The following is a 23273-nucleotide window of genomic DNA, read 5'->3' as shown; positions in this document are numbered from 1 at the left end:
GGGGCGGTCTTGTCTCAGGGTTCCTCTCCTGCCAATTGGCGACCGTGTGCCTTTTTCTCAAGAAAACTCTCCTCCGCAGAGAGAAATTACGATGTGGGAGATAGGGAACTGTTGGCCATCAAGTTGGCTTTTGAGGAATGGCGCCATTGGCTAGAGGGAGCCAGACACCCTATTACCGTATTTACTGACCATAAAAATCTGGCCTACTTGGAGTCAGCCAAGCGTCTGAACCCGAGACAGGCCAGATGGTCGTTGTTCTTTTCTAGGTTTAATTTTGTTGTCACGTTCCGCCCTGGAGTTAAGAATGTGAAGGCAGATGCCCTGTCACGTTGTTTTCCGGGAGGCAGGAATTTTGAAGACCCGGGTCCCATTTTGGCTGAAGGTGTGGTGGTCTCTGCTCTTTTTCCTGAATTGGAGGCAGAGGTGCAGGCAGCCCAGTCAGAGGCTCCTGATCTTTGTCCTCCTGGGAGGTTGTTTGTGCCTCTCGCTTTAAGACACAAGATTTTTAAAGAACACCACGATACGGTCCTTGCTGGGCACCCGGGGGTAAGAGCCACACTGGATCTCATCGCTCGGAGATTCTGGTGGCCTGCGCTTCGTAAGTCGGTTGAGGGTTTTGTGGCAGCCTGCGAGACTTGCGCTCGTGCCAAAGTCCCTCATTCACGGCCATCAGGTCCTCTCCTTCCCTTACCCATTCCTTCCCGTCCTTGGACACATCTGTCCATGGACTTTTTCACGGACCTGCCTCATTCCTCGGGGAAGACTGTGATTCTGGTGGTGGTGGACCGTTTTAGCAAAATGGTGCATTTCATCCCTTTTCCTGGTTTGCCCAATGCTAAGACGCTGGCGCAGGCATTTGTTGATCACATTGTCAAATTGCACGGTATTCCTTCAGACATAGTCTCTGATAGGGGCACGCAGTTTGTTTCCAGATTCTGGAAGGCTTTCTGTTCTCGCTTGGGGGTTCGGTTGTCATTCTCTTCTGCTTTCCACCCGCAGTCGAATGGCCAGACAGAGCGCGTCAATCAGAATCTGGAGACATATCTGCGCTGTTTTGTGGCGGAGAATCAAGAGGATTGGTGTTCTTTTTTGTCCCTTGCTGAGTTTGCTTTAAATAACCGTCGTCAGGAGTCCTCTGATAAGTCACCATTTTTTGGTGCATATGGGTTTCATCCACAGTTTGGGACTTTCTCGGGAGAGGGGTCTTCTGGTTTACCTGATGAGGACAGATTCTCCTCGTCTTTGTCATCTATTTGGCAAAAGATTCAAGATAATCTAAAGAGCATGAGTGAGAGATATAAGCGTGTGGCTGATAAGAGACGTGTGCTTGGTCCGGACCTGAATGTTGGTGATCTGGTATGGTTGTCTACCAAGAATATCAAATTGAAGGTTCCCTCCTGGAAGTTGGGTCCTAGGTTTATTGGGCCTTACAAAATCCTGTCTGTCATCAATCCTGTTGCATACCGTCTTGATCTTCCTCAGACTTGGAAGATCCATAATGTTTTTCATAAGTCCTTATTGAAACCTTATGTTCAACCCATTGTACCCTCGCCTTTGCCTCCTCCTCCGATTATGGTTGATGGGAATCTTGAATTTCAGGTATCTAGGATTGTGGATTCTGGTCTTGTCCGCGGTTCTCTTCAGTACCTTGTTCAGTGGGAGGGGTATGGTCGGATGTGGGTCCCAGTGACGGACATTAAGGCCTCTCGTCTCATCAGGGCTTTCCATAGGTCCCATCCTGAGAAGGTGGGTTCTGAGTGTCCGGAGTCCACTCGTAGAGGGAGGGGTACTGTCACAACCAGACAGCTGAGAAGCTCTGACAGAGGCCTTTCAGAACCTCCTCCTTGAATTTCTCTGTTGTGGTATTCAGCTCCTCCTCTCGTCAGCCTCTCTCAGCTGTCATGTGTTAATTGCTTCCCTTTAAATGCCTCCCCAGAATGCTTTTCTGGGCGGCTTATATTACTTCCTGGAGTGTGTGTGCACGCTGATCTGTCCTCCTGTTTGCTTCAAAGCTAAGTGTACCTTTATCTGTTAATATCTGTTTGCTGGATCCCAGGTGACCCTGACTCCCTCCGTGTCTTGTGTAGGGAGCCGGTGGTCGTGTCCCCTCACTATTGTAGGGTGCTTAGGGCTTTATAGTCAAGGTTCGTGGATATGCAAACCTCCACCATTCGGATCTTTGCATAGGCTGAGCAGCCAGGGAAAGTGCCAGGTCTTCTGCAGGGGTCTCCCTTGGTTCCTTAGTTTTTGGATCCAGCGACTCGTTTATACATGTTGCTTTGCCTTGTTACCTGTACACATTCCGTGACAGTGATTTACAAAATTGATGGAAATGTCCCTTTAAGAGTGTCACAGCCCTAGATATCAAAAGGTCGAGGTTACACTTTATTTTAATTCCACTAATTAGTCTACATCTTCTATGGCCAGATATAAGCCAATTACACAAATTACACATCCAAATGCTTGTTCAGTAAATTGATATCTCTACTGACTCCCTTATAAACGTACCTAGCCAGAACTACCATTGTGCATCCCCTGCCACAACAGTTGGGATGTTGAAATACAACACTCTAATCTTTTCCCTGAAGGCAGGTGTCAAGAGATTACGAAATGGCTTCCAAACGCATTAGATTATTGAGCTATTAGCAGGTTTAGTTGACTTTACTCTTTTGGGCAGTTACCGTATAGTCTTTTTTCGGCAAAAGGTTCACAAACACTGGGGATTTGCCCCCAAACCAAAGTTAATACTTTGCATGCAGTTAATCATACAGTATGTACAGTGCTGGATAGTAATAACTCTCCAAGTAAAAATCATTCCCACTGTTATAAATATTAGTCACATTTAAGTTCTGATACAAACATTACAATTGCAATGTGAAGTCCATTGTTTTTAGTTATTTTAAATTTTTTAAAACATTTATTGATTCATTACCAACAAGCTAAAATGTGCTTTTTTAGAGCCTATGTGGTGGTGCACAGGATCCCTATAGCTCTGTACTAGTAATCCATAAGTACATTTTATGGCGCCTCCGTGTGGCACTAGAATACTGAGATATTGTCACATCAGTTATGGAACAGTGCAACCCAAAATTCTATCCACACCACTGTCCCTACTTACTTAGATAATCTGCCATAAACAGCTGCCTCCAACTGGGCGATGGTAAATAAACTGCTAAGTGCACGGAACCTGAGAGATGTAGTCAGACAAACCAGGTTAGAAGCAGTTGGGAACAACAAGGGCCAAATTAGAATCCAAACACAGAACCAGGAACAAGCAAAATCTAAACCAGACAGTAATGTCAGGACCAGAACGAGAAACAAACACGTAGTCAATTATCAAACAGGATCAGCACCAGGATAAACATCAATGATTAAATCTGCAGTCAGAGGTAAAGTCAAAAGGCAAATCGAAGGTCATAAATCCAGGAATCCAGGATATAGAGCAAATGACCCATATTAGGTAGGAAGACCAATCACATGCGACTGTTGCCAGCCTGTTTAAATATCCGGCTGTAAGGAAGCTGGGACTCCAGCACCAAGCCTGACTGGCCCAACATCCCTGCTCTCTGATAGAGCTAGCTCTTCTGACATCAGTACACATGGAATGCCAGCGCCGACCAGCCCTACTTATTACCAGAGTCAGATGGGTGAGAGCTGAAACATCTTCAGGTGAAGTTAAACCACCACCACTAGATATACAATTGCAACGTCCAACGTCAAAAAATCTTCATGATGCCAGTTGCAGTAAAGCAACAATGGGACAGAGTCCCTTTAAGGAATGGTGTAGGAATGGCCAAGTGGTATAGGGTGGCCTACAATGTCCCTTTAAGTAATGTTGTGTCACGGTGCTCCTATCTGGATACAACTTGACCCCAGGCATTGTCATCCAAAGCAGAGAATAAGGAGGCAGTTAACTTGGGGATGAAGAATAAATTGAGTCCAGACCTTGTGATGAAGTTCAATAACAGCTTTACTTGGCATAAACGTTTTCTCCAAACAGTTTACAGACTTTCTCTTTGTTCCAGCAGTCTTTAGCATGAAAACTGTGGCAGGCAAACTCTTTCTGCTACATCTGTTGCTCTCTGGCTCTGCTGTACTGACTAGCTGGCAATAGAACGCAGCTTCTGCTGTACCTCACTTTGTAGTAGTCTGGTCTGTCTCTAGATTTGTCCAGGGAAAACTCCTCCTGGCTTCTGAGGCTTTAAACTGTGGCCTCCATGTCCAACAGAGCTGAAGGTGGTCTAGCTGGGTTGTTGGGCGCTGGGGCGCATCCAACGGTGACATGCCTAGCCCTTGCTTTTCTCCCCTAGCAGGGGTTAAGGTAGACTCTCCTCTAGCAGGGGGTAAGCTAAACTGACCTCTTACTAACTAGTCCCCTCCTTAGAGGGAAAGTTAGAATGGAAAGAAGGGTTCCATTCTCTCTAACTGTAGCTCTGCCATGCTTGCTGCCTCCTACTGGTGAACCAGGTAAATTAAATTATAACTTAACAGTTGCAAAATAGGAAATGCACATTGTGAAGGACTTGGAATAAATACATATGATGACATGAGGTTAACCAATAAAGACAGTAGCGGGGTGCAAATGTGGTAATGCCACTCTGGGGGCGCATTACTCAATGACGTCACATACATACTAGTGATGAGCGGCAGGGGCAATATTTGAATTTGCGATATTTCGCGAATATTTGGGAAATTATTCGTGATATATTTGCAAATTTGAGAATTCACAATTATTTTCTTGATTGTGAAAATCGGCAATGTAATATTCGCGTATTGTGCGCAAAATGCATGCATGGGTCACTGTTGCAAAATTTTTCAAGCTGCTAGAAGTTTCCTGAGACTGGAAAAAAAGGGTTGGCACGGCAGAACATTACAATAGCTTTATATTCAGAGAGAGTGCACAATATATTTGCGATTGCGCAAATCTGCAATTAATGATGCGCATATTTTGGCGCAATACGGGCAACTTCACATTTTAGCAGGTCTTACTACATATTACTGATTGGTGCCTTAAGTATTGCTGTGAACTTGTGACATCACAGCACTATGTCTATAGTATGTATGTACGGACAGCAGAACCTATCAGCGACACTATATCACGATCTAACCTACACTGACTATCTCCCACTAACTATCTGTATTAGGCCTCTTTCACACTTGCGTTGTCCGGATCCGGCGTGTACTCCACTTGCCAGAATTACACGCCGGATCCGGAAAAACGCAAGTGAACTGAAAGCATTTGAAGATGGATCCGTCTTCAAAATGCTTTCAGTGTTACTATGGCAGCCAGGACGCTATTAAAGTCCTGGTTGCCATAGTAGTAGTGGGGAGCGGTATACTTACAGTCCGTGCGGCTCCCGGGGCGCTCCAGAATGACGTCAGAGCGCCCCATGCGCTTGGATGACGTTTTATGCTATCACGTGATCCATGCGCTTGGGGCGCCCTGACGTCACTCTGGAGCGCCCCGGGAGCCGCACGGACGGTAAGTATACTGCTCCCCCGCTCCCCACTACACTTTACCATGGCAGCCAGGACTTTAGCGTCCCGGCAGCCATGGTAACCATTGAGAAAAAGCTAAACGTCGGATCCGGCAATGCGCCGAAACGACGTTTAGCTTAAGGCCGGATCCGGCCTTGCGGCAAGTCTTCAGGATTTTTGGCCGGAGCAAAAAGTGCAGCATGCTGCGGTATTTTCTCAGGCCAAAAAACGTTCCGGTCCGGAACTGAAGACATCCTGGTGCATCCTGAACGGATTTCTATCCATTCAGAATGCATTAGGATAAAACTGATCAGGATTCTTCCGGCATAGAGCCCCGACGACGGAACTCTATGCCGGAAGAAAAGAACGCAGGTGTGAAAGAGCCCTTATAGATATATATATATAAGCTAACTAACTATCTAATGTAACTAAAGTAAAGCACAGAGCACAGCAATGTCACTGCTGTCTCTCTCAGAACTCTATAAAACTACAGAAAATGGCTGTTGGGGAGGTTCTTATATAGTAAGGGGCAGGCAACTTTCCTATTGGTTGCTAGGGATGTTGCTAAGTTCAGACAAATACATTGCAGCCTTCTCATTGGCCCACAAGCAAGAAGGGAGGTTACTGCTGAAAAAAAAAATCTAGAGCATTCGTGAATACGAAGATATAGCACTATATTCTAAATGTTTGCCAATTCTCAAAGTGGCGTTATTCGCGATTAAAATTTGCGAATCAAATATTCGCGCCCAACACTAATACATACATCCGATGGACTATTTATTTTTTATAGCTGCACCCATATAATCTTTTTTTTTTTTTTACGTTATTAAAAACACTTGAATGTTGAGGTCACACTAAGCCCTGACACATGCTTTTGTCTATGATATGCAAATTTTGCTAATTATTAACTTGGCAGCTGCCCATGCAATGGAAGATTGACCTGGGTGTGATAGAAAAACAGCACTCTATTCAGATTCCAAATTCCTTACCTATTGAATCAAACAATATATGTGAAATTAAAACAATACTTTGTGGTATGTTACTTATGTCTCGTTTATATGGAAATTGTGTAACACAAGGCACACACTCCTTGAGTTGCAAAATGGATTTAACAATGTCCATAAGGATGTAAAAAAAAATTAAATAGTTTCCCACAAACCCTACTTATACTTTATCCACATTGTAGGAGATAAGTGTCTGATCAGTTGACCACTTGAACCTTTAGCATCATAAGAATAAGGGTCCAATATTACCCTGTTGGAATGAAGCGATGGTTGTACATTTCCGTTGCCACTCCATTCACCTTTGCCGAATTCTGTACTCACCTATCTCCAGCAGTCCAATAGAGAAGGAGTGGTAGTGGACATGCAAAACCAATTCTGCATTCAAACTGAGAGACATAGGAGCCCAGTTCTGATAAAGGGTCCCAATGCATGGATCTGAAACAATCAGACACTTATGCTCTGTCCGTCTTTAAAGTGGTTATCCCATGATTAATGAAAAAAGTGAAAATCAGTCATGAGGTTACCAGGAGACAGGTTGGTTCTGTCCCCCTGGTTAGAGGGTCTCTGCTCAGCAGGCATAGAGCAAGGCCTTGCAGTTGTGAGCATCACCGAATTGTGCCTAGTCCAGGGAGCCTTTATCCCTGGAAGCTGCCAGAGAAGCAACTGGACTGAGAGAATACCACTGAGAGAAAGAGAACACACATATTCATATGGTTGAGAACCACTAAAAAGCAGTTCTTGAACTGAGACAGTAAGGTAAACCCATGTTTATTATCACAATAGACTTTACTGCATGTGGACAGTGTTAATTAGTCCCGGTACAAACCACAATTATGAGATTCTGAGACTACCTGCCCACCTGGATCTAAGCTGTGCACCCTGCAGACTGGGCATTGTAGACAGGGGCATTGCTAGGGTCTCAAAAGATCCGGGGCCCAAGCCCCAATGAATATGGCCCAGTTCTCTAAGTCTCCCCCCCTCCCCCCACACACCTCGTTTTGCTGTACTTGCTATAAAGCAGCACATACCTGTCACATCCAGGGCCTCCCAGGTGACGCCTCCTCGGATGTAGATTTTCTCTGTCATCATCTTCTCCATTCGGTCCGTACAAATTATTTCAGCCGTGCCTCATCTCTGCAGAGTGTGACACACAGACATCTTAGCTTCCTCAGATTTCTATCGTCATCCCCCAACCTGGAGTCCCAACAGTGTTATCCTGTTGCTCGCTGTGCCCCCTAATATCCCAGATACTATCCTGAAGAATAATTAGTGCCCCCATAGTAATACTGCCCTCTATAGTGCCCTCAACCATGATAATGCTTCTCAAGATTGCCCCCATTAGTAGAAGAGACCTCCAGTATTAATAATACCCTCACAGAGCCCCCAATACAAATAAGGCCCCCTATTGTTCTCCCAGTGGTAATAAAGCTCTCTACAGACGCCTCAGTAGTAATAAGGCCACCATAGTGCTCTTAGTAGAAATAAGGCGGATCTATAAGTCCATCCTATAGAGCCCTCAGTAGTAATAAGAACACCTATAATGTCCTCTGAAATTACAGTGCCCCCTGTTGTTATATTCCCGCCTCCACCATACAGTCCCATGTAAATAACATCACATCATCTCTCCTGCCCCCTCCAAAATACAGTCCTATGTAAATAACATCACTCCCCTCCCTTCACCCGCTCCAACATAAAGTCCCATGTAAATAACACTATTTCCCTCCCTCCGCCATACAGTCCCATGTAAATAACATCGCACCATCTCTACAGCCCCCTCCAATATACAGTCCCATGTAAAAAATATCCCCCTCTATCTACAGCCCCCTCCAAAATACAGCCCCATGTAAATAACATCACCTCCTCCACAGCTGCCTTCAACATACAGTCCCAAGTAAATAATATCACCCCCTCCCCAGACGCCTCCAACATGCATTCCTATGTAAACATCACCCCCTCAACATTCAGTCCCATGTAAATAACATCATTCCCCCACCAGCTACCTTCAATATACAGTCCCAAGTAAATAACATTGCCCCCTGAACATTTAATCCGATGTAAATAACATCACTCCCTCCCTTAGATCCCTGTAACATTCAGTCCCATGCAAAAAAAATCACTCCCTCCCACAGCCGCCTCCAGCATACAGTCCCATGTAAATAACATCCCCCTGCCCCAGCCCCCTACAACATACAGTCCCATGTAAATAACATAATCCCCTACCACAGCCGCCTTCAACATACAGTCCCATGAAAATAACATCACCCTGCCCCCTCCAACATACAGTCCTATGTAAATAAAATCATGCCCTCCTACAGCCACTATCAACAAACAGTCCCATGTAAATAACACAACCCCCTGAACGGATCTCACAAACGGAAACCAAAACGCCAGTGTGAAAGTAGCCTAAGAGTGTTTTGCTAAGATTTTTAGGACAGTTGGATTTAAGCCCCGATCAAATTATGAGTGATTTCCTCATCTCTAGATCTTGAGCTATGTCATCATTAGAGATGAGCAAAGTTCTTAAAAATTCGGTTCAGCTACTTCGCCGATTTTTACAAAATTCACTTTGTAATGAATTACCTCATCACAAAGCGTATTTTTGGTAAGTAAAGTAGCAGGTGCAATGACAGGGAACAGCGATTGCGCTGCCCCCCATCATAGAACCCCTCAGATGCCGTGTTCATTGCTGATTGCAGCATATGAGATCAAAATTCAAGCATTTTAGGGGTTGCTCAGTAAGAAAAAAATAAAATTGTACTTACCGCATCCATTTGAGTGCGAAGAGGCCGCCACGGCTATCTTGCTTGAAGATCCAGTGCGAAATCTCGTGCAGCATGGTGATGTCATACTTCACTACTGGTGATTTTATGATTTTTTTTATTTTAATGCCATTTCAGGGAAAATTGATTTGTTACCACGAAGAACTAAAAAATTCGGCTTCACAGCAAATAATTTTTTTTCTGAAATTCAGATTGAAGCCACTTTGTTAACTTTTGATTTGCTCTACACAAGTCATCATGATTCATCATGTCGGATCATTCCCATTTCTAATGTGTCTTAATATTTTATTTATTTCAGGTTTGGAAAGATGCTGCTACTCAGATATTTTTTTCCCTCTCCACGGCCTGGGGTGGACTCATCGCTCTGTCTTCCTACAACAAATTTCATAATAATTGCTACTCAGACGCACTCATAGTCTGTGTAACCAACTGTGTCACCAGTGTGTATGCCGGATTTGCTATATTTTCTATTTTGGGACACATGGCGTATGTGTCTGAGAAACCTGTTTCCGAAGTAGTAGATTCAGGTATTTCCTATTTGAGAAGAACATAATCATTCGCCTTTATTGTACTTAGATCTAACATACAGAAAGTACATCATAACTTGAGCTACAAAGTAAATATGAACACAAACGTGAAAGACGATTTGACCATTTCACTGGCTTGAACCTGACAGAGGGTTATAGATTATGGGGCACTATGACAGGAACCTCAAAAATCCTAAAAGTGTGACAGTGCTATAAACCAGTATAGTCCATCAATTAGCAGATTGAAGGGTCCACAGTGTTCATCTTCATTGTTTACCAGGGACCGGTCTGTACCTTGAATAGCTGTTGTGCTGAGTGTTGCAGCTTATGCAATCAATTGAATGAAACTGAGCTGCAAAGACCTGTGTTTCCATGTATGGCCACCCACTAAGCAATGAAGTTGAATGAGTGACAGTGCACGTTGGAGTGCCGCAACCTTGTCAATCAGCTGATTGGTGGAGTGCCTGGAGTTTTATCCTCAGCGATCTGATATTGATGGCCTAGCGTAAGAATGGATCATCAACAATAAAGTCCCAGAAAACCACATAAAATGGTTGAGACTGTAACAAATATCCAGGAGGACAGGAATGGTCTAAAAGTAAAAAGGTAAAATAAAAAAGTCACCGCTTCAGATCTTTCTACATCCTGTTTCTGCTTCTTTGATCCCCCTTTCCCCCCAGATTGGAAGTGTGACATGCCATCTACATGTGCAGCAAGCCCCGGAGGAGCCAGAGCGTAATATGGGAATGATAGTGGGTCTGGCTGTCCTCACACCTAGAACTTTCATTACACCCTTTCTTCCCTCAAGGCACACCCTAGTTCTGGTTCTCCTGGTAGTTGGGGTGATTTGTATGGGTGCAAGGCAGGGTGTCTGGTAAGCAATGGCCGGCATATGGTGCAGGAGTGAGTAAGCAGGCCAGACGAAAAAGAATAAATGTCTTTCTTTACTGTAGTGCAAAATGGGAGTTGGAGTACAACCAACAATAGGAAAAACACAGTTCCTTCAAAAAGACAATTCCACAATCTCCCCAGATGGTTTTGTATGGATTTGAGCAAGGATGTAAATCATTGTACTCTTTCCTCTCTATCTTTATCAAGTCTCTTTCTTTCTTCAGAATCTATGGCTGGCCATATCATATTTGCAATTGTGCCTGAGGCAATCGCAACTGAGGCATACAGGTTTTAGAGATATAACTGGTCAAGTCATGTCCAAGTGTGAAGGGTGTCTTAACAGTCTTAAATGTATTTCCCTCACTGCAGTAAAGTCTAAAAAGCTTAGGAAGCAGGATGCTCTAATGCTCGGCCATGCAGATTTATGAACCGTCTTATCTCTTTCTCTCTTACTTTCTTGAGTACTGTTGAAAATTGGTGAGGTCTTTCATTCAGTAGGCAATCCTCAGAGAAGATGATTCTCTAACACCTTGGTCCAATCATGTGAGGAGGAAGCCAGGGCCGGCCTTTGGGGTGTGCGGGCTGTGTGGCCGCACAGGGCGCCATAGCAACAGGGGCGCCGGGCGGCAGACAGCTCGCAATGTAATATGGGCAGGCGAGGCGGCACTTATGTTTTCCCACGGGGCGGGCCCCCCGCCCCCTCCATCTCCCCCTCCCCTGTATTCAGCAGGGGGCGCCCGGCGCCCGTTGCGGTTTAAAAAAAAAAAAACTTGCTTATATAAGTTTGGGCGGCTGGCGGCGCCCCTCATTCTGCGCCGCCTGAGTGGCTGAGGCTGAGTGCTTGCCGCTCTAAAGAATCCTGCCTGCGCTTGCTGTGTGCTGTTAATGTAGCGTGGCCGAGCTCTGTTCGATCCGCGGTACAGGAGCTTTTGTTTCCTGTACCCGGCCGGACTGACAGGAAGTGCTCACTTAGTGTGCACTTCCTGTCAGTCCGGCCGGGTACAGGAAACAAATGCTCCTGTACCGCGGATCGAACAGAGCTCGGCCACGCTACACTAGAGGTGGGAGTAGAGGTGGGAGTAGAATGAGTCTGAGAGTGAAAAGGGGGAGGGGGGGGAGGAAATAATGAGTGATGGGGGGGGGAATAATTAATGATGGGGGGGGAATAATTAATGATGGGGGGGGGAATAATGAGAGTGATGGGGGGGAGAATAATGAGAGTGATGGGGGGGAGAATAATGAGAGTGATGGGGGGGAGAATAATGAGAGTGATGGGGGGGAGAATAATGAGAGTGATGGGGGGGGAGAATAATGAGAGTGATGGGGGGAGAATAATGAGAGTGATGGGGGGGGAGAATAATGAGAGTGATGGGGGGGAGAATAATGAGAGTGATGGGGGGAGAATAATGAGAGTGATGGGGGGAGAATAATGAGAGTGATGGGGGGGAGAATAATGAGAGTGATGGGGGGGAATAATGAGAGTGATGGGGGGGAGAATAATGAGAGTGATGGGGGGGGGAGAATAATGAGAGTGATGGGGGGGAGAATAATGAGAGTGATGGGGGGAGAATAATGAGAGTGATGGGGGGGAGAATAATGAGAGTGATGGGGGGAGAATAATGAGAGTGATGGGGGGGAGAATAATGAGAGTGATGGGGGGGAGAATAATGAGAGTGATGGGGGGGAGAATAATGAGAGTGATGGGGGGGGAGAATAATGAGAGTGATGGGGGGAGAATAATGAGAGTGATGGGGGGAGAATAATGAGAGTGATGGGGGGGGAAATAATAAGAGTGATGGGGGGGAAATAATGAGAGTGATGGGGGGGGAAATAATGAGAGTGATGGGGGGGGAAATAATGAGAGTGATGGGGGGGGGAATAATGAGAGTGATGGGGGGGGAATAATGAGAGTGATGGGGGGGAAATAATGAGAGTGATGGGGGGGAATAATGAGAGTGATGGGGGGAGAATAATGAGAGTGATGGGGGGGAGAATAATGAGAGTGATGGGGGGGGAATAATGAGAGTGATGGGGGGGGGAGAATAATGAGAGTGATGGGGGGGGAATAATGAGAGTGATGGGGGGGGAGAATAATGAGAGTGATGGGGGGGGAATAATGAGAGTGATGGGGGGAGAATAATGAGAGTGATGGGGGGAGAATAATGAGAGTGATGGGGGGGAAATAATGAGAGTGATGGGGGGGGGAAATAATGAGAGTGATGGGGGGGGAAATAATGAGAGTGATGGGGGGGGGAATAATGAGAGTGACGAGGGAAGGGGGGGGGAGAGAGTGACAATGGAGTCCCCAGAGCCAGACTGCAGCCAGAGTCCAGATCATCTTATTGTCCTGGTGGTAAGTAGACAATGCAATATGTTTATTATTTAATTGTTTAGTTATTAATACTACATTGGAAACTAATTTTCTCAGCTGGACACCGGCCGACACTGCGCATGCGCTGGGAGCCTCACCAGCGGTTAGGGTAGGGAAAAAGCACTGGCCCGTACGTAAATTTTTCCCTTCCCTAACCGCTGGTGAGGCTCCCAGTGCATGCGCAGTGTCGGCCGGTGTTCAGCTGAAAACATCCATCCGATCACTGCGCCTACGCATTGGCCCATAGTTTTTCCCTACCCTAACCGCCGGCGAGGCTCCTGGCGCATGCGCATTCTGCTGTGAAATTTCCCTAACCTGTCGTTGTGCGCCTGCGCGGCGCTGCACACCTCCTCACGTCATGTCCGGTGCGACCGGAAGTGACGAGGGTAGGGAAATCTCACGAACTAGGGAAGTATAACATTACACCGGCCTTTGGGGTGTGAGGGCTGGTAACTACTTGGTTGGATAGTCAGCCAGCCTATGCCATGATGCCAGCAACAAGCAGTTTTTTTTTTTTTTTTGGGGGGGGGGGGGGGCGCCACAAGGTTAGCTCGCACAGGGCGCCTGAACACCTAAGGCCGGCCCTGGAGGAAGCACATGGAGTTGCTTCCTTACTCTTCTATTGCTGACTCACAACTCACTCTAACTAGCCTGTGCTAGCGGAAGATCTAGAATCAATACCCAAGCTTCCTGAAGGGGGCTGTGTCAGCGTTGGTTAACTCCTTCACTTTTGCACATCAATGCCTCATTCACATGTGAGTGTTTTGGTCAGTGATTTTCATCAGTGATTGTGAGCCAAAACCTGAATTGAACATTTCAGACATCCAATATACCTAGAATTCCTATCTATTAATGTCATTACCCTGGGTATAAGTAAAAGTGTAAATCTGAGTATATGAAATGGGAAGACAGAATGTTCTGTTACTGGAATGTGACCGGCTCAACAAGTGTACTTGTTGCACATCCCCCACTTTGTTTCTGCGTATGATTTGTCATTGATAAGCTTAAGAAAAGCTCATCTCAACCCCATAGGAACTGTAAATGCAGCACTGTTATTTTCAAACCCATATTGAAGACTGCATAATTAATTAGACAGAGGTTTCTCATTTAGGACCCTCACCAATTAGCCAGAGTGGAGCGTGGGTGCAGAGATCATCTCCTGCTCTGGAGGACTCAACATTTTTATGCTCTGTGCAGAAATTCTATTGGTTTCAATAGGAACTGTGTAATTCTTCATTACACCTGTGGTGTCAAGCAGGCAAATTAGACACTTGCCACTGATCTCCATGACAAATTACAGCTGGCTGCACAGGAATCAGCAGTGAGAACCCTTCTAGAAAATTGTCAGAAACTGACAGCCAATACAGTTAATACAGGGTGGGCCACAAAAAAGCAGCTCAAGAACTAATACTTACTGCAGTTTAAATAGGTTTTCCACTTTTGACAATGTCTTTCTCTTAGGCTACATTCACACAAACGTATTTAGTTTTCTTGTCCGTTCCGTTTTTTTTTTTTGCGGATAGGATGCGGAGTCTGCAAAAAACGCGAACAGCACCGTAGCCCCGCAAAAAAAAAGAACATGTCCTATTCTTGTCCGTTTTGCGGACAAGGATAGGCATTGTTACAATGGATAAACAAAAAAAACTGATGGCATACGGATGTCATCCGTTTTTTTTTGCGGATCCGCAAAACACATATGGCCATGTGAAGGTAGCCTTATGGTAGATTGGGTTAAATGGGAAAATCTTAAATTACCCTGCAATGCTGCTACTATGTTAATAGTAAGCTGTAGTCACTATCCATCTGTTCCTTGATCAGCTCATCCTTTGGGGAAGCAAGCTCTAGATAGAGGTAGAGGAATCCATTACACTTAAAGGGGTTGTCTCTCTTCAGCAAATGGCATTTATCATGTAAGGCACTTACTAATGCATTGTAATTGTCCATATTGCTTCCTTTGCTGGATGGATTCATTTTTCCATTGCATTACACATTGCTCATTTCCATGGCTATGACCACTCTGCAATCCATCACTGGTGGTCGTGCTTGCACACTATAGGAAAAAGCGTTAACCTCTCTGGTGGCCGTGACCGTGCCTTTAATGTAGAAGGCTGTGAGTTCAAATCCCAGCAGAAACATTTTAGAAAGAGAGGGTAATTAGAGTTAAATACTGTACACAGGGTGTCCCCAAGCATACTGACAATGCTTCATGGTCATAGCACTAATTCCATATATGGACATATCCATACTGGAGTCAGAGCAGGGACTCTTAAGCCAGGAAGAGTCCAGACTCTTCGGGATTTCCCACTGATTAGCGATTTGCGACTAGACCTGAGTGGGCCCCGCCAAGAGCAGTGGCCCCGGCACTTGCCTTGCTTTGCTGGGTGCTGACGCAGGCCCTGGAAGTGAGACTCAGATTTCTACACATATTCATAAGCATTGATATAATTTACTTTTAAGAATTTATCTAAACCCTTTTTAAAACGGTCCACTGTTCCTGCTGTGACCACGTCCTGAGGAAATCTATTCCACAGATTCAAAGTTCTTACAGTAAAGAAGTTTTGATGCTTCTGGAGAATGAACTTTTTCTTCTCCAGTGAGAGGCAGTGCCCCCTTGTCTTTTCAGGGCATTTGACATGGAACAGTTTTTCACCAATTTTTTGTATGGCCCATTTATATATTTGTATAGGTTAATCATGTCCCCCCTTAGACGTCTCTTCTCAAGACTAAATAAATGTGATTCTTTTAATCTTTCTTCATAACTAAGACCCTCCATGCCCCTTATCAGTTTAGTCGCTCTCCTCTGTACTCTTTCCACCTCCATGGCGTCCTTTCTATGACTGGTACCCAGAACTGAACTGCATATTCCAGATGAGGCCGCACCAACACTTTGTAAAGTTGTATTAACTTTCTCTACATGATAAATGCCACTTGCTAAACTGAGACAACCCCTTTAGGTCAAAAGGGCAATTGGTATCTTACTTTATTTCTAAAAGAGCCCATACACCTTCAAAAGCCTTCAATGCTCACTCAGTCTCAGTTCAAGCTAGCTTTTGTGTTGTTGATGTGTTGTTAATGGGAAGAGGGGAGAAAGCCATTGCCAGAAAAATCTGATACAGCTTAATTCCCAGGAGAACAAAAGGATTGAAAAAGGGGAAAATTTGAATTTGCATGTTCCTTCTCTTCCCCAACATTTTCTGTTGGGGGAGAGTTTGGAGATCCCTATACACATTCGATTGTCTGGCCGATCTGGCCAAAAACTGTGAGTTCTGCCAATAATACACTAATGTATATGGGGATCATTTTAAAGAGGTGTGTCTGTGTCTGGGTCTTTTTGTAACATACATTCACATTTGTTTCCATTGTGATTTAGGCTTTGGGTTGGCATTTATTGCATATCCAGAAGCTTTAACTCAACTTCCAATTTCCCCTCTTTGGTCGTTCCTGTTCTTCTTTATGCTTCTAACTTTGGGTCTGGACTCTCAATTTGCAATAGTAGGTAAGAATATAAATTATTTTTCATGTTCATATTGTTCAAATACCATTGCATTATGATTACCAAGCGGTTGGCAGTGGGGTGTCACCCTATTAGGATTTGTGCTTAATGTACTAAACAGGAAACAGGAAAAATACTGAATTGTTATTAATTATTGCATCAGCTGTCAATAGTCAATATCTATATGTCCACCCTAAAGGTACAATATTTGAGGTCATAGACCCCTCTTCAGCCCGCAGAGTGACTTTCTTGTTTCTACTGATGCTATCTTCAAAAGTTGCCTTCAATATCTGTCTCTGGCTGTCATATATATACCCAAGATATAGATGTGTCTGTTATGTTGGCAGCTTATGCCCGCCACTGAAATTCTGCTTCAGGTGGTCACGATTCCAGTGCCTGGGGACCAGTGATCTGTGTACCTATTGGGAATATTCTTCATTGACACTCACTTCATTCTGCAATATTGGAAGGGTTTAATCTTTAAGCACCAAAAAACAACTATATCATAAATATCTCGCATGGAGTTATTCGTATTGTCACCTACACAGCTCAGAGAGCAACCACACAGAGAATAATTCTAATTAAATATTCTTTATTGGATATCCAACACAATAGATGGTATATCAGTTTAAAAAAACATATACAAAAGACAGTGCATACTGGGAACACAACGGTGTTACAATAAATGTATAAAAACAGAGTAAGCTCCAAACCAATAAGGGACTAGTATCCCCCCATACACAATGAGGCAGTGTCAGCTAGGTGGGGCGCATATGGCAATAGTGGCATCCAGAGCATACATGAACACTCCAAGCATTTAAAGGCGGTTTCAGACCAGGGTCAGTAGGTATATTTTTTGCACTTGCACTTTCAACAGTGTCTTTTTCCCCCCTCTCTTCTTTTGCAGTCTCCGCTTGATGTGGGCGGCAACCAGGCTTACACTCCTTTAAATGCTTGGAGTGTTCATGTATGCTCTGGATGCCACTATTGCCATATGCGCCCCACCTAGCTGACACTGCCTCATTGTGTATGGGGGGATACTAGTCCCTTATTGGTTTGGAGCTTACTCTGTTTTTATACATTTATTGTAACACCGTTGTGTTCCCAGTATGCACTGTCTTTTGTATATGTTTTTTTAAACTGATATACCATCTATTGTGTTGGATATCCAATAAAGAATATTTAATTAGAATTATTCTCTGTGTGGTTGCTCTCTGAGCTGTGTAGGTGACACAACAAAGGGTTTAATCTTTGTTTGACTCTATGTGAAGCCACTAGGCTGTTAAAATGTGTTAATCAGCTTCTGCTATATATGCTGTACTGTTTGTTTCATTCTCTGCCTGAGCAATAAGTTAATCTAGATTGCTAATCCCTGTGTAAGGTGGGCTGTTCCGTTTGGCTGCCAGTGTACCGAACTCTGCTTGATTCCTGACTCAGACCCTCTGCAGCCTGAACTGACCGCTTCCTGGTTATCATATTGACCCTTGGTGCCTGCCCAGGCCTCAGACTTATTTCACAGATTTGCACAAACTCTGCTTGCCCTGCCCTTGACCTGTTTCTGACTATGAGTTTTGCTTGATCACTCGGTGCCCAACACTGGTGTCTCTGACATCTGTGGGTCAGTTGACAACCACACTGGGACTACTCCATGAGGTAGTTGCCTGGTGACCTCCCTGCAATGAAATCTAGATCTCTGTATAGGAGTGAATGGGTGAGTACCAGGGAACTGCCAGGATTAGTGATGGACGAACATCGGCCTGGACGGTTCGCGGGCCCCAATGACTTTAATGGCAGATGAACTTAAAAAACCTTCAGGTCATATTTGCAGCCACCAAATACTTACTAAAAGTGCACAAATAGTCCCACAACATGGACAGTGACATAATAGAGGGGGATCATAGACAAAAATTCCCACAAAAAATATGCATTTTAATCAGGTGTGCCCTGCTGGAGCCTAGAAAAATGTTATTTTAGGCCACGGGAGTACAGGCCCCAAAAATTAGGCATTCGCCTGACAGAAAAAGCCTTTTATGCCGCTGTATATACATAAGACAAGGACCATTCTTTGGTCTGGCTGATGGCGGTTATGTGTGGGCTGGCATGATGAAATTCAATTACACGTGATCGTCACAGGTGTTGAATTCCTCAGAGATCCATTCTCATTCATTTTTAGAAATGTGAGGTAGTCCGCACTGTTGTGAGCTAGGCGAGTGCGCTTATCGGTTATGATCCCCCCTGCTGCGCTGAATGTCCTTTTGGACAGGACACTTGACAGGGGTTCCTCGCTTCTCAGAGCGTCCACATCCGCCGTTAACCCGATGTAGTCGGACACCTGTCGGTCTAGGCATTCCCTAAGGCTGGATCCGGAGGGCGGATCTCTGAGGAATGATCTCATATCCAAAGTGACCAACACATCTTCAAACAGCCCTCTTCTTGCAGGCGCAGTAGGATTGGTACCCGCACCTGTTTCGCTGTGGGTGGAAATTCCTCTGCCAGCACCCGCAACAGCAGAATGCAGCATCTCTTGCAGCAAGGCCTAGAAATGCTGCATTCTGCTAGCCCTCTGTGATGCTGGTAACATGTTTGCCATTTTGTTTTTGTATCAGGGGTCTAAGTACATTGCCACCCAGTACTGGTCCTTGCCCTTTATGCTTTTTATACAGGGGTCCCTCTTCAAACACTGGAGCATGAATAAGGTTTTGGTTGTAACAGATTGCTTTGTATGTGACCCGTTATGCAATCCATTTTTCTGTTCCGTTTTTTTTTCTGACCATGCTCAAATGAAATTTGAAAAGAAAAAAACGGATCCAAAACAATGAATTACGGAACCTTACAGAAAGCAAACAAATGCATTGTGTCTGTTTTTTTAAACGGATTCATTTTGTCAGTCCGTTAAAAAGACAGAAAATATGCTTTTCATAAGTGTCCGTTGACTAATTATTTACTTTCCGTTATTTTGAACGGATTACAAATATAATGGAAAGCCTAGCGGTGATATGAACAAAGCCTTAGGCTCCGGCCTGGTGCACCTGCCTGACCCCTACCACCTGCCTCTTCCTCTGCCTGTCATTTTCAAAATGACCCTGTGCCTAAGTCCCTAGAGAAGAGCTGTATTTGTGGAAGCAGGTATATCGCAGGCCTTAATCAATATTTGGTGGAAACAGGTATATCAAACCCCTTAATCGTTATTTTGCGGAAGCAGGTATATCGCAGGCCTCAATCAATATTTGGTGGAAACAGGTATCTCAAACCCCTTAATCAGTATTTTGTGGAAGCAGGTATATCATAGCCCTCAATGAGTATTTGGTGGAAGCTGGTATATAAAACCCCTTAATCAGTATTTTGTGCAAGCAGGTATATCACACCCCTCAATTATTTTTTCGCCACAACAGTTATATCACACCACCCTGTTTATTTGGGGCAACAGGTATATTGCAGCTTTCAATAAGTATTTTGTGGAAGTAAGTATATCACACCCCTCAATCTGTTTTTTGGGGGGGCAACAGGTCTATCACACCCGTTGCAAATAGTTGTTCCAATAGCTCTTGTCCCTCTATATAGCTGCGGTATCGCAGCAGAACCGCACACAACTGCTGCACAATACAAATGCACTGTAATATACTTTCTATGCTAGAAAGTATATTATAAGTATATCACACCCCTCAGTATATCACACCTATCGATTGCACACCTATACCAGTCCTTAAAAGGACTTTTGTGGCCCTATTAGCTAGCATTTGGTGTCCCTTACAGCCTGTCCCTGCTCCACAAAGCAACCTCTCCCTACAGTGGCAAAACACAGAATGTAAAATGGCTGCCAGATCGGGTACTGTTATAGGGTTGGGGTGTGTCAATGTGCTGAAATGTCTTAATTGGCTGTCCTGACCCACCTGGTGGATGTGTCATGGGTCAAAGTTCAGCGCAATGCAAAAGAATATGGCGCCGGCAGACATCGCCACATGTTCGCATGTGCGGCGAATCGCAAACGCACAAATTTCACAGTGAAACGACCGCCGGGCGTAAAGCAAGGCCATCTCTAGCCAGGATAATGCCCTTAGTTTTAGCCAAAAACCTAAGCCAAACCATCTGGTTGATTTTCAACCCCCACTGCCCATAACAATGTCTTAGACATTGAGGTGCTTTATTCTCTCTCTCTCTCTCTCTCTATATATATATATATATATATATATATATATATATACGTCTATACCCCTTGCATAACACATCAGTATAGAGGAACTTTCCTAATGACATATGGATTTATGTGGGTTATATTAAACTCAGGGGGTGCTGTATAAATCTGTATGCAGAGAGCTGCCCGTAGTGGCAGTTGTAGGTAGTCTGTATTACAGTATCAAAGGGGTGGGGGGAAGTTCAGAGTCAAGAAGATACCCCCGTACCAAAACAGCTGAGTATCTTGCCTATCTGTGTAATCTGCTCACATGTATCTATACCATATCACATAATTTTATTTACTGTAAATCCATTCATTTTGTGCCTTTTCTAGGAATAAATGATAACTATAACTAGCTAGATTCCGTAACACCAGTAACTTCTCTTACAGAAACTATCACAACATCCATACTAGATGCGTTTCCTGAGTTGATGAAAAAACATCGGATCCCTATCACCATTTGCTGTTGCTGTGTTCTGTTTCTTCTTGGGCTCCTTTGTGTTACTCAGGTATTGCTTCAAGAGGAGGAGACAATGGGAATTGTGCAAGCACAAATTTCCTAGCATGCATATTTAACATGATTGAAGGGCTTACTAAAGGATTAAAGAGTATCAGAGTTTTCAAAAAAGTTTGCTTAATAGATGTGTTTCTTTGAACAATCATAACTGTGAAGGAACAGTTATGTTTGGACTTCTCAGTTTTTTGCAGCCATATTATTCCCTGTTTCAGCTGCACAGCTAGATGCATTTCACTCAGAAGCAGGGTGCGTCTCCCTTCTATGGAAGTCTGCCAGCACTGTGGCATCCTTTTCCTTACTTCCCACTACGTTTGTTTTCAGCTCCTGAGCTCATAGAACAGATGAGGAGGGATATATCAAACTTACAGAAAGGAAGGAGGCTCCTGTGATCTTCAGAACCAGTATAGAAGCAGTTATTTTATCAGGTTCACAATTTCAGCTAGCTCGACCCGACACCACTTCCTCTCTGTCATCTTCTGAGTCTCTATCACCAGGGATGGATCTTGCCTGACAAAAGGCATTGAACTTCAACGTAGGTGTAAGTGAGACCCCTAGTAACTATGACTTTACTGCTTTTTTTAGGTGGATGCAGGCATATTTGTTTAATTAAATTATTTAGAAATTTGCTAGTTACATCATTCTTTATTAAATGAAATTAAATTGTGTGCAGTGACTCTTTAAGCCATACACACTATAATAATATTCTCTGACCCCACAGATTCTTGTACAGAATGCAATATATTTATATATTTTTTGTTTCTTGTAGGCCGGAATTTATTGGGTAAATCTGATTGACTACTTCTGTAGTGGATGGGCCATTCTTTTTGCTGCAGTGCTTGAGCTAATTGGCGTTTGCTGGATATATGGTATGGTCTTCAATGATCGGTTGTTATAGTTAACTATACAAATTTGGTATTGCAGTAATTTAAACCCACATTTTTTTTTCCTTTTTTCCAATACAAGACATTGTAAATTAAATGATGCCATTAAAAAATACAATTTATCCAGCCAGAAAATAAGCCACCATATGCCTATATGAACAGAAAAATAAATAAGTTATGGTTATTGGAATGTGGGGGTTGGATGAAAATGGTCCTGGTACTTAAGGGGTTAAAAAGAATTCCCAGCTGCTCACATTGCTGCATTGATTTGTGATTATAAACCTTATCAATGCATTTCCTATAGACAGCGATTTTACAGCAATATATTGTAGTGAGACAAAACATGCACATGACCGTGTGCCCCCCGTGGCCATATTGCGGCCCGCATACAGCAGGTCTGCAAAACACGGGCACCGGCCGTATGCATTCCACATCACGGACCGCGGACCCATTCACTTGAATGGGTCCACAATCACGAAGATGCGGAACGGAGTCACTACGGAGCGCTTCCATGGCGTTTGTGGCCGTGCCTCCGCACCGCAAAAAAGTTGCGCATGCAATAATTTTTTGCGGTGCGGACCGTCGGATGCAGATCGCGAACCCCATTTAAGTAAATGGGTCCGCGATCCGCATGCGGCTGCCCCACGATCTGCGCCCGTGCATTGCAGACCGCAATTTGCGGTCCGCAGCACGGGCACGGAGCCCTTACGTTCGTGTGCATGTAGTCTAAAAAGTCATATAGGAAAGATAGCTTTACCTCGCCATCTGCTGGCCACTTGTGCTTATACATTAGGCTCCATAGATCATTTTTTTTAATAATATACGGTACTTAATAGTTCATTACAGAGATTATATATTAATTTAATTTTAAATCTATAATCTTCCTATCTATCTACTGTGGTGCTGAAAAGTTTGTGAACCCTTTGGAATTTTCTATATTTCCACATATATTTTACCAAAAACTACATCAGATTTTCAAACAAGTTCTAAAAGTATATAAAGATTAACCAAATCAAACAAATGAGCCATAAAGATTAAACTTTGTCACTTTTGTATTGAGGAAAATGATCCAATATCACATGTAGCAGTATGTGAAACTTTAGGATTAGCTGATAATTTGAAGGTAAAATTAGAGTCAGGTGCTTTCAGCAAATGGG

The 23273-nt window shown here is 44.1% G+C and overlaps 1 protein-coding gene across 1 annotated transcript in view; it reads left to right on the top strand.

Annotated features, from left to right (window-relative positions):
* Positions 1-23273, top strand: part of LOC122946167 (sodium- and chloride-dependent neutral and basic amino acid transporter B(0+)-like) — an 80096-nt gene that overhangs the window by 33499 nt on the left and 23324 nt on the right. Inside the window, exons 8-11 of the mRNA XM_044305573.1 lie at positions 9561-9789; positions 16422-16547; positions 21109-21227; positions 22002-22101. Coding sequence (XP_044161508.1) covers positions 9561-9789; positions 16422-16547; positions 21109-21227; positions 22002-22101 — 574 coding nt within the window. The remainder of the gene's footprint in view (positions 1-9560; positions 9790-16421; positions 16548-21108; positions 21228-22001; positions 22102-23273) is intronic.

Source organism: Bufo gargarizans, chromosome 9 (assembly GCF_014858855.1).
Source record: "Bufo gargarizans isolate SCDJY-AF-19 chromosome 9, ASM1485885v1, whole genome shotgun sequence".
Classification (NCBI taxonomy): Eukaryota; Metazoa; Chordata; class Amphibia; order Anura; family Bufonidae; genus Bufo; species Bufo gargarizans.
Note: the sequence above shows the minus strand (reverse complement) of the source record. Positions and strands in the feature narration are given on the sequence as shown.